Source organism: Labrus mixtus, chromosome 8 (genome assembly GCF_963584025.1).
Source record: "Labrus mixtus chromosome 8, fLabMix1.1, whole genome shotgun sequence".
Taxonomy (NCBI): Eukaryota; Metazoa; Chordata; class Actinopteri; order Labriformes; family Labridae; genus Labrus; species Labrus mixtus.
The window spans coordinates 16,478,204-16,490,461 of record NC_083619.1 but is presented as its reverse complement, the minus strand read 5'-3'; the positions used below and the strand labels follow the sequence as shown (position 1 = coordinate 16,490,461).

At 42.4% G+C, this 12,258-nt stretch overlaps 1 protein-coding gene across 4 annotated transcripts in view; it reads right to left on the bottom strand.

Moving 5' to 3' along the window:
• The window catches only part of pbx1a (pre-B-cell leukemia homeobox 1a), a 45,456-nt gene that overhangs the window by 7,557 nt on the left and 25,641 nt on the right, over window positions 1–12,258 (bottom strand). For all 4 annotated transcript variants that reach the window (XR_009674027.1, XM_061044717.1, XM_061044718.1 and 1 more), the window contains exons 3-5: window positions 2,315–2,559; window positions 551–741; window positions 128–263 (exon numbers count right to left, since the gene is read on the bottom strand). Coding sequence is in view for 3 of the 4 variants with exons in the window: in XM_061044717.1 (XP_060900700.1) it covers window positions 128–263; window positions 551–741; window positions 2,315–2,559 (572 nt within the window). In the remaining variant the exon portion in view is untranslated. The remainder of the gene's footprint in view (window positions 1–127; window positions 264–550; window positions 742–2,314; window positions 2,560–12,258) is intronic.

Below are 12,258 nucleotides of genomic sequence, written 5' to 3'. Positions count from 1 at the left end.
CAAGCAGAGTAACATCTCAAACCCTGCCTCGGGTGAGAACTCAGAGTGCCACTGAATGTGATTATTTTTTTAAAAAGGGCTAAGAAAACAATATCTTAGTACACAGAATTGTATATATCGTAGGTACCTGTGACACTGTGATGCTGCACTTCTTGGCCAGCTCTTCTTTGGCCTCCTCGCTGGGATAAGGGTTACTGAGGTGGGAGTAAAAGTACTCGTTGAGGATCTCTGTCGCCTGTTTATTGAAGTTCCTTCTCTTTCGTCTGTACAGGAAAGGAGAAGGGAAATTAAGAAATAGCCCTGCTGAACACCAAAAATCTGTTGTTTTCTTGCAATATAAAAAAAAAAGCTCAATTCAAAAGTAAAAGATCAAAGAACTAAAATGCTGTTTAAATGCATTTAAAAACAGAAAGAAAACAAAATACAGGAAATACAAATAGTAATATTAAAGTGCATGAATTAGAGGCATCTTTTTAACCAAACAACAACAATTTAGATTAAAATGCTTTCAAAGTAGTGCGTCGTTTTTTGCACACATGCACACACAGACCTGGCGTCGAGGAAGCGTGAGCGCAGGATCATGACGGCCTCACAGGTGCTCTGCTTTAGCTGCATCTGGATAGAGCTGAACTTGCGGTGGATGATGCTGACCATGCGCTCGATCTCTTTGGGCGAGATGGGTCGTGTTCGAGACTGCTCCCTCAGCAGGTTCATCACATGGGTGGTGAACTCATTGCACGCCTGGATGCACAGACAGACAGGATTCAGAGAAAGAATAACTATCACAGAGGCTCTATTGCTACAGACTGAAGAAAAAAAAGAAAAGAAATTGGATTTGTGGAGAGGCTGCACCTTCGCTGGTAGTCCTCGGCCTGGTAGAAGCGACGCTGACAGTATATAACAGCAGCAGCGTTAGCGGTAATAAGAATAGTCTAAATTAAAGCAGCAGACACAGTGCATTGTTTCACACCAAACAAATGTGGCAGTGGAGGCACGCGGCAGAGGCAGTGACACTCGCAGTGCTCTGAATATTAAAAAGACTTCTTTTCAATGGCACAGAAAATGTGACAAGTGAAGAGAAATTTAAAATGACAGCAGGCTTTCAGTCCCGTTAACGTTCAAGAGGTTTAAACTGTCTCTCTCTCTTTTCACTGCATCTCTCCGTCTACCTTGTTCTCTCTGTCTGAATCAGTCACTGGGTATGACTGCGTTCAGAGTCAAGGTGTCTGTTGCTTGTCAACACCAGGGTTACGTCAGTCAAAGTGATGCACAGAGCAGCCGTTCTGCTTGCACACATACGCCAGACACTACTCACTCATAGGCATGCGGGGTGTACGTAGCGTGGTGACACACTTAAAAAAAAAAAAAAAAAAAAAAAGCTCAGGTGTGTATGGAGAGCGACAGTTAGTGATGACTAGCCTTCCTCGGAGAAGATGACAAACCAAGAACGCTTTGACTTTCGAGGGAGTGACAAAGAAAAGAACTGGTGTGTGACTGATGTAATGGCTGCTTGCCGGCTGCTGATAACGTCTCTGAAAGCTTGGCTTGCCATGTGTAAAACTGTGAGAGCTGATTTCAAGAGCATTATACTCGGTTCTCGAAAACTTCTCGTCCATCACTTGTACCGAATCCTCCTAATTTTGGGCTCTCATGGAGCTTTTTTTTCCAGTTTGCATTGGACAAAGGTTACGTTTAGAATAAGCTGCACACAGTGCAAAACATAATGTTAAAACATAATGTTCTCAATACTCTCCCTGTTATCTAGGGGCAGCTTAAATCACCCTCAACTGGATGTTTTCTTTTTGTATGAGGAGACAGGGGAACTCGAGGCAGAATGTGTTTATTAGAAATAGAAAGCAAAAAGTCAAAGTTTCAATTTGTTTCCTGCATTTATCCATGGTGTGATTTTAGAGGAAAAATATCAGGCTCAACTTCTAAACACAGCACTGACCATGGGAGTGGTCCCTGCAGAGTATTAATATAATATATCTCGTTTGCCACAATGAGGAAATAAAAGTGCAAAAAAAAAAAAAAACATTAGAAGAGATCGATATAGGTTAATATCCCTGTTCAGTATTCCGATTCAAACAGATCCAGCATCACTATAGATGATGCCAAACTTTTTAGTGGTTCCAAAATTAACAGAGAAGTAAGAGGAATTCAATTTGGACATTTGTGAAGTGAGGATTTTGGGAGAACATTAAGAATTGATATATATATATGTTCATTGGTATGCATGATCTGTCATGAAATAATGAATAAACAGTAGTTCAGTTCAGAACGGAAAAAGCAAAACAGTACTCCTCTTCCCCACCTGTTCATACTTCTCCAGCTCCGTGTGGTAAATCTGTCTGATCTGGGTCAGCTTGGCTCGGTAGTCAGAGTGTTCCGCAGAGTTGTCTGCTCCGACGCCGCCCGCGGCCGCTGCTGCAGCTGCTGCAGCTGCCGACCCACCGCCTTTCTCTGGGCCGGCCACGCCCTCCGCCAGCAGCATATTGTCCAGGCGCATTAGCTGAGGATCTGGAGGCTCCTCCTCCTGGGCACCACGGATACTAAGCACTGTGGAGGAGAGGGAAGAGACAATGATACATGGCTGTTTAAAAACAAAACAAAAAAAAAGCCAAGTATTAGCATTCTACATAACTTCAAAAGAGTCTTAACTGTGTGAACCCCTTTTGAAATATGGCCATCGTTTTCAAAAGTTCAAGTCTGGTCAATAAAAGCTGCAGCCTCACAGAAGTTGGCAGCTAGGCCGGACCATAAAACTATCATTTTATCGATTCTGGCCATCATTTCATGTAAAAAAGAATTAACACAGCCTCCACCAGAGTTCATTTTTCATTGCTCTGCTTTTGCTCAGACTGTGTTTAGTTTCTGGCTGACGGCTTCATTATCTTGTCAGATACTCTCAAAGCAAAAAAACAACAACAACCTAATAACAGGTTAGACACGGCATATTAAGGCAAAGACACCTAGCTCAAATACGCCAGCAAAGTAGATTAAAGAATCCAAGCTGAAAAAAAAAGTTTCAGCATAAAGAGTACACATACAAAATCAAAACATGACACTTATAGATCATTCACAGCATACAAATACCAACTTGTACCAACTTATAGTTTCTGCCATCACACCAGTGAAGTATTCATACTGCTGTCATCTTAATTTAGCCAAACAAAGGATGCTTTTACGGCTGGCACTGAGGTCTGTTTACACTTGTTTGGGGCTTTGAACCTGCATGTTTTCACACACCTACAGGCGCTCAGCTCTCAACTGACACTCAGCTTCCATGTTGTGCAGCGTGAAGTGTAAACACAATAAAGACAGGCCTGCTGAGCTGGACATGAACAAACAACAACCTGATGTACACACAGACGAATCCAGTGGTGCACACACCACTCGCACACACACGCACACACACAAAAAAAAACGACCATTGTTAAAATCTTTAACTACCGGTAAATCTTAGAGAATAAAACACACAGGTGCTTGAATATGAATTTTTATTTCGGCATCCGTCACACTGCCCTGCCTCTTTCTGCCACCAGAAGGCTCCCTCGGTAAAGCAGCCGAGCGTCCTGCTTCTTTCCAGAGAGGTGCTGAAAACAAGACGACCAGGTGCAGCCCTCCATTCCTTCCACTGTCTTCAAGGACAAAGACAAAGCTCACGCTGCTTTCACAACAATTTTCACACACTTTAATCCGAGCATCTATCAAAATGTTTCATTTGGACAATCTAATACCACATCCTGCATGTCTCCTTCACGATGGCTGCAGACAGTGAGGGTAAATGACAGGTTGTGTGACAGAGCAGTGAAGCCATATTGAAACCCACAGTCTCCGGTCACAGCAGCGGCTCTTTTTGTAATGAGGATGTAAGGTTGAGTCGCCCTGTGACCTTTCTGCTCCAGATGGATTCCTGCAGCCGCGTGGGGAGTTTGTCTACCTAGGTCCTCCTTTTCTTTTTCCATCCAGCCCCCCCCCCCCCCCCCCACCATCTCCTCCTGCTCCTCCTATTTCCTTTCCCTCTCTTTTTCTCCTCCAGCAATAACATCATCCATTCCCATCAGCTCCAACACGTGAGCAAGCTCAGCTCAAGAGGCAAATGTCAATGGCTATCAGACGGCTGGAAAAGGTCAGGAGTTCAGATGGGGGTGCAGACACATATGTGTGTGCGCGCGTGCGTGCGTGCGTGTGTGTTTGTGAGTAGGTGCATGAGCAAAAAATGCTGGTGGATGAACATGTGGATATTTCTCATGTGAATCACACCAGCGGGAAATTATAACACTCGCCAATTTCATTCTGACAAAATAGTGTCACATCGTGACCAGAGGGGGAATCTAATGAGCCTAAGAGTGATTTATTAATTCCCCCCAAGTCCCTGAGTGCACAACTAAAAGCATGAAATGGATTAAATAAATACAATTAATAAGGAAAATCAAACAATTCACTGTGCTGTGGCATAATTACCCCTAACCACAGCCATCAGCTTTATTTATTTCGGCTTAGTAATAGCAATGAAATCGATTAGACCTCCATGCCAGTCGCAGTGCTGGTTCTGAACTCTGAGACTGTGGACTATACATTAACATAATGACCTAACAGAGGGAAGGGAGCTCTCTTTCAACACATTGCATGCTTTAAACACTTGAAATAACAAACAAAAAAACACTTTCTGCTCTACAAAGGCATGGATTCTATGCTGCTCTGCGATTCTCTTTTTCCATGGACAGTCACAGATTAGTATCTATAAAAGGAAGATGGCCATCATCTAATCTTGATCATTACCGACAGACTTAATTGAACAATGAGAGGACACAATTCCCCCTCTCTGTCGCTTCCTCCCTCCCTTCCCTCCTTCTCCTTTGTGCACACTCTTCTATAATTCCTTCCCTAAGATGTGGGGCACTAAACCCCCCCCCCCACCAAAAAAAAAGGAAATGCATAAAAAATGAATACGTATCATAAACAATCCTCCAGCCGCTTCTGCTTGAATAATGAATGGAATTCTAAGAATAAGCCTTTGTTTTGCTTATTGACAAAATTAATTTCCGCTGTTTTACTTCCTTAAGAGCTGGCTCACACCCATCACCGCACTGCCTGCTGTTTGCAGACAACAAGAGTGTAAATAAACATGACGATTAAGCCACCCACTCATACAGGGGAGAACCAAGGTGCGTACACGCGCGTGCAAACACACACAAACGTTCACTTTGTGCATAAATGTAAGCACTCATATGAGCACACACGCAGGAGAAATACACAGCTATGCACATTGGCGAACGACCCTGAGCACCCAGCATAGTGCCTTGCAAGTGCTTTCAAATGAAAACATGTTTAATTAATGATGTTGAAGTATTCTGTCACAATTAGGAAGATTTACGGTCAAACAAGGCAGCAGTGATGTCCCTGACAGCCATGATGAAAGTTTACCCTTCTTGCCTCTGACTGGCAGCTTGCAGCCAGCGCTGGACTGGATCCATTTCCCATCAATACAGTAATGCAATACACTTGGCAGCACTGTAGTGTATATAATATAAGTGTGTGTGTGTGTGTGTGTGTGTGTGTGTGTGTGTGTGTATGTGTGTGTTTGTCCTTCCTTGCTTGTCCGCATCACATGACCCCAGAGAGGGGCAGAGAGTGGCTGCCGTGCTCTCTATTGATTGTGTGGGAACACGTCATCTAGGGTTTCAGCAGTTAATAAATCAGGTCTGCTCCTGACACAGCCGTGTGTGTGTGTGTGTGTGTGTGTGTGTGTGTGTGTGTGTGTGTGTGTGTGTGTGTGTGTGTGTGTGTGTGTGGGCCTGTCAGAGACCAGTCAGCAGGAGTGAAAGCGACAGCCACATGATAATGTAACATCACCACCATTCATCCCTGCCACACAGCATTCTGAGACAAAACAACAACAACCTAGGAACCTGAAAAAAGCAGCGTGATCTACAGCAGACATGACAAGTATCACTAATACAACCCCCCCCCCCCCTCCCACCACCACCACCACCACCACCCCTCCACCCCCCCACCCCTCCCCTGCTCTGTGAGGGAGTTCAGCATCCTGCTCTCATCTGCATGTGTCACAAAGCGAGATGAGGAAGTCTTCATAAGATGCAGCACTGTTGGAGATTTGATACTGACCCACACTCTAAACTGCACTGCTAAGCAATGCCATCACAACAGAGGACACTAGAGGAACTGAATGTTTATTAAAGTAAGGCCAATCATTATAAAATAACTTATCCAGTCACCAAAGCGTCAGCAACCATGCCATGACAACAACTGCTGAATTTTTAAATATTATTTTATCCCATCTTCAAATAACCTCTCGTCTCAAGCACCAGATGGGAAGCTGTTAAACAAGAGCACAACCAACCTAGAACTGCACTTAAAACAGACAACATGCTGGCAGCAAAATCACAGATCTACTTTTTCTGCCATTACCCACAATGCAACAAGTCTGCCAGTGCGTTAGTGGTATATTTACAGTAGGTGTGTTATGCTAGCAGAGGAAGTGTAGCATTTAGCTGTCAGCAACAAGTAAGAGTTTGAAGAGCAGGAAATGTTCTTCTTTCCAAATCCTCAGATTTATTTCTTTTTAAAAACTGAAGCCATGACCTCAAACTTGAATCCTACTTCTAAGCATGCTCTGTCTGAGGCTACAAACTGTTTTCACACCACGTCATTCTCATGTGCACTAGTACTCACCAAGAACTGTAAAACAACCGTTAAAATTTCACAAGCAGCAAGAGAATTACATTGGCTAAATTAACAATTTTCCAATCCAAATTATAACACAGTGCACAACTCTTCACTATTAAGTGTTTCACCAATCATGTTGGCTATCTGAAGCAAGGGATTTCAGCTTTGATGGACCAAAATGAAGTTTTAAATCATAATCTGTCCGTTCAAGAATGGTTATTGAATCTCGTTTTGATTATCAATCTGTCAAATTCTAGATACAATATCAGAAAATGGGGGACAATGTCAATCACATTTACCTGAAGGTGATGTCTTCAGAGTGTTTATATAAAAAACCTTAGAGTTACAGATATATTTTAGAGGGTACCAAAGAAGTGTTCAAAACTCAGCTCTACTAATATGCGATCTTCATAAAGAGCAGCATTGTGCTGCATTACATTTACTCCCCCACATCATAGAGGTAAAGTACAGTGCTAAGCAATACCATTATCATTACCAAGAACACTAAATGAGTATTTTGTTGCATTAAATTCAGTTTACTGTATATGTGGTCATTTCTATTGAACTGAGTATGTGCTGTAATAAAGAAAAGGACACTCATATGAAAGAACAATGAAAGCCTATAGCATGAACGGTTTATTTTATTCTAAATAGTATTTAGTTGTAATCAACTTAAAAAAGACCAAAAGATAGATTTACAGTGTATCCATAAACTCCTGGGAAACTTTCTCTGGCTCAAACTGTTCTCTCCATCACCACATAATGGGAAGCTATACAGCCTCAGTACACAAGGGCATAGCCATAAAGTACCACTAAAACAGCTTTATGTTTTATCTGCTATCTCCAGTATCATGTGCAGAAAGAGGGCAGAGCTAGGGCGCTGTATCTGATACTGGGTGGGGAGATGGGGGGAGGGAGGACCAAGGACAAGGAAAAACACCAAAGAAATACTGGAGGGACAGGCGGGGATGAGGAGACGTGGACAATGCGGGCGGGGAGGGAGGAGAGTGATGGAGGGAAAATGAAAGGCGAAAAATAGAAATGGAATAGGAAAGCGAGGTGTCAATTAAAAAAATGAACCCTAGTGCATTTGGGAGGTGACAGCTGGTGGGAGACGAGCTGACAGGCGTCACATTAGGCGGATTTGGTGGCCGCTCCCCTCATCCCCTCCTTTTTTTTCTAGCTCCTTTCCCTCTATCTCTCTCTCTCTCTCTCTCTCCACTGGCTATCTGTAGTTTCTCATGCAGCAGTAGTGGCAGAGGCAAAGCGAAGGCAAGAAACTCAGCTTGGTGATTTTCAGAACAAGTTCCCCCTGCAGCTACTCCTAATAACGGTAATTATCGTCATCATTGGAGGCTTAAGCAGGCCAGTTTGAGGCCTGAGGGGCTGGCCTGATAATGAGGCAGCCAGCGCCAGAGGAGAAGACCATTCAAAGCACCGCCCTGCCACCAACATGCAGCACTCCCATTTAAAAGCCTTCATTAAAATAATTCATTATTCAAAATAGGCAATACATTAGCCCCCTGGCTGCCTGTCTTTCTTAAGGTGTCTTAAAATACATATCGTCTTTGATTGAATCAAACTCATGCTCAGCTCATGCAGTTTTAACAGCTCCAGGCCTCAATGGAGACCAGCGTGGCTGAATATCTGAGGAGAAGTCACAAGCTTGTATAACTGAGACAAAGAAATCTCTGTCTTTCTCCAGAGGAGGAGTAGGAAGACACAAAACACACAAATGATGGGTCACACAAACTTTGAGAGAGCTCTGGCAGGGCTGGTATTGAGTCACATTTCTCAAGATTTTCTGAGTAATTCTTTTTCCAAAGAACAAAAATTCAGACCAATGGCAAAGCGACGATTTAAAAAAGGAGACTTCAGCAAGACAGAATCTGAACTACAACTTAATGCACATTTTTCATTGTTGACATTTTTTAAAGATTTTATTGACACAATTATATCATCTCCAAACCTGTTTGGTTTCATCACAAGTATTAATACCAATACCAAGAATTAAAAGAGTGTAGTGTGTAATGATTTTCTGAGGTAAATGCATCATCATTACACTTCATCACAGAATGTTCGACTGTGGTTGTTAAGGGGAGGTTAGATGAGATGTAGACTGTTGGATTTAATAAAAGGGAAGCTGATGCCTTTATACTGATCCTATGAATATTAGATATTCTGGTATTGATTTGTTCAATCCTACAAAACAAGTAAACATACGTATTTAATAATATATGATGTGAAGAAACACTTTAAACTTTCTGCAGACAATCTTACTATGATTTTCTTAATGTATCACTTTTTCATACTTACATACTTTTGAGGTATTAAATGCCAGCCTGTAGCCAAATGGCAGGCGGCATAGTGATGCTGTCAGGCAGCAGTTGTTGAGGAGGTGACGTGTGAAGTGTTTGGAGCCAGGAGGAGATGGTCCATGACAGTTAGCATCCTGCCTGAACTGTTGCCCTACAAGCCCTCCCTACACACCAGGACAAGCCATGAAACAAGAGGTCCAGCTACACAATCCTCCTCCAGTCCCCGCGGTGTGTGTGTTCCTGTGCATGGCACATTTCATAAGGCTCCGCTCTTTGACTGGTGATGAGTTTATGTGAAGGTAATTAACAGTAATTAATCCTTAATTACAGCAATTAGCAGAGTCGCAGTAAATTAAGCCACATCTGGAGGCACGGAGCAGGGTGAGACAAGTAGGGGTGGGCTTTTTGACAAGGGGGAGACAGAGGGGCCCACGTGACGGAGATTGTTTAGGTCTACCTGGGATGTCCGGGCTGCCGTCCCTGCTCCAGGCTGCATGATACACTGTGTGATCCCCGAGGTGGCTGATGGGGCAGGGTCTGATGAAAAAGGAGGGCTGAGATGGGAGGTTCATTTCTGAATGAAATTGTTTCATCTCAGGGAGAAAGGCTCCCTTAAGCTACCACGCAAGGACACCCACCATATGGCCGCTCATAGACAATAGTGCTGCTGGTTCTGCTTGGCTGTGCTCGGGTTCACTCGACGACAAGTGAACATTCATTGTACACAAGATACTAAACCCAGCTTGCAGATTTTCTCTGTGCAAGAATAAAATCATACCCACTCTGTTCTGGATAAAATACAGATAAGATAAAAACACACAGGAATGCTGCAGCTCCATTATTACTATCTATTCAGAGTCACATGCTTCTGTCTGAACAATACTGTACCATAAAAATGATTCTGAGTGGTTACTTAGATTATCCCATGATGCATTTCATCCCCAACTTGGAGCATTGTCTTCCCTGATGACAATGCTCCTCTCCATAAAGCACAAGTGGTCACTGAGTGCTTTAAATGGCATGATAATAATGTTAGCCATATGCCAATGCCTCTTCCGTAAATAGATATGATCATATTCTCTTTGCTATATTTAGATCCAAAGATCCAAACTGAGCGTCTATGTATGTACATAATCTGCGCAGTGTTACATCAGAGCCCGCATGAACAATATGAACTGACAAGTCATGTCAGATGGCATGGATGTACATTTTGTGTATTTCCAGATTGTTTGAGCAGTGATATTCCTGTACCTGTAATGCTGTTTGGGCTCTTCACCTTGCATAGTTTCAGGGAGTATGTCAAAGGTTTTATGGGTTAGGTTGCATCACTGGCTTCTCTCAGCTGATAAAATGTCAGATAACAATAGACATTGCTCCTATACTTTTCCAATTCCAATTTGATGCTGTAGAAATGTTGGTTTTATCAAAGCAAACATCAAAAACAAAAATATATTAAGAACATTTTCATACAGGACATAAACATTGAACTAAAACTTCACCTTTGGTGGCAAAATCAGCAAATCAAATATTTGATTGTTTTTGTCGATTCTGATCAAATTGTTTATTATAAGATTGATTTGCTGTTTAACTTTCCTCAATCAACAAATCAACTATTCAACCTGTAATGCCAGCTCTTGATTTGTTACAAATGGTCAGAGTATAACAGCACCGCTGTCGCAATTTCAAAATGCCTGTTCAGTTGAAACAAAAGCCAAAAAAACAAAAAAAACAAAAATTGTGTTGCAGAGTCTGGCAAGGTGGACTGATGTCATGCACATGTTTGATAGGCTGAGAGGACCCATTTATATTGAACCACTTGAGAGATTTTCTCCGGCAGGAAATACAGTCTCTCCTCACATTTATCAGGGAGCTTCCCATCAAGGGGGACTGAGTCAAATAAGCTTTGTTTTGCAGCACAAGCAGTTTGTTTGGACACTGTCACAGCTGCAGAAATCCCTGCGAGGTTTACTGTTTTGCTGAGGCCTGGTGCTCGGGAAGACTAGTGATGCTGCTCTGTCTGCCCCTCGCTGTCAGGAGCAAAAAAAAAACACTGTGAGGGATCACTGTCCATTAGTGAGACCAGTTTCAGTTCACACACTCGGAAATATTTCTTTGTTAACTGTTTAAAAAAAAAAAAATCAGCTTGATGTACTAAACAGGTTGGCATGGATTAAACTATCAGCTCCAGAATTTAGAGTTAAAATAGAGCCCTTAAGGGGCAATTACTGTATTTGACTTTTTAGACTGGTAGGCTGTGATGTCACAAAAGAAGGTAGTATTAGTAGCAAAATGCCCCAGTGGATTGCTTAAGCCAGCAGTCACGCCATGGCAGCAATGGCTACTGTAATCCTTTCAGGCAATTACAGACAAAAAGGTTCGGACAAAAAAAAGAGTTTCTTTAGTTACTTACAGACGCAGATTGTTTTAAAAGGGTATGACAACAGGTCGGAAAACACAGGAATTCCTCTTTAAAAAACAAATGAAAGCTTTTTACGTATAGCATTTGGATTTTCATAGTGACTTATTTGCCGGTCAATTAAACAGAATTTAAAATTCAGACTAGTCGACCATTCTTAAGGTAAGTTAAGACTCTAATTGATTGATTATGGCTAAACATGGTCAAAAACAATATTGCTTCAAGTCTATTTGATATTTGAAACAGTTCATCGCATTCCTCAACAACAAAACTTATGACTACTTCAAATGTCGCTGAATTGTGTGGCACTTTGCTACGTTCATTTCTCTGTGCGTAAACAATGTCGAACTGAGTGAGTGGCTAACGTGAGCAGTGCGAGCGTCACTATCCTTTGGTCCTCCATGCAGGTCAACATCCTAATTCCTGTGCTGAATGTGGTTACACATTGCTCCGGTCGAGTGGTTGAGCTGAGGGGGGGCGGAGAGCAGGCTCATTAACCAGAGCTACAGCCCCTAGTAATTCTAGTGAGGGTCACAACTTTAAATCTAAGTCTTCTAATCGCGCACATCCCTAGCTCTGTATAAAACCTCACTAAACATTACTGAAAGTGTCCTAATGCAGCGACCATGCCAAAGGAAATGAGAAGCTGCTGCTATCTAGACTCATAAAAACAAAAGGGACTGATGCTGTATTAAAGACAGTGTGTAAGTGTGTGTCTGTGTGTGTGTGTGTGTGTCAGTGTGTGTTTGTTTGAAGAGTCAACTTGGGACAAAGATTAAGAGCTATAGCAATGAATATGACAATGCAGTGCCTGTAGGCATAAAGAGAGAG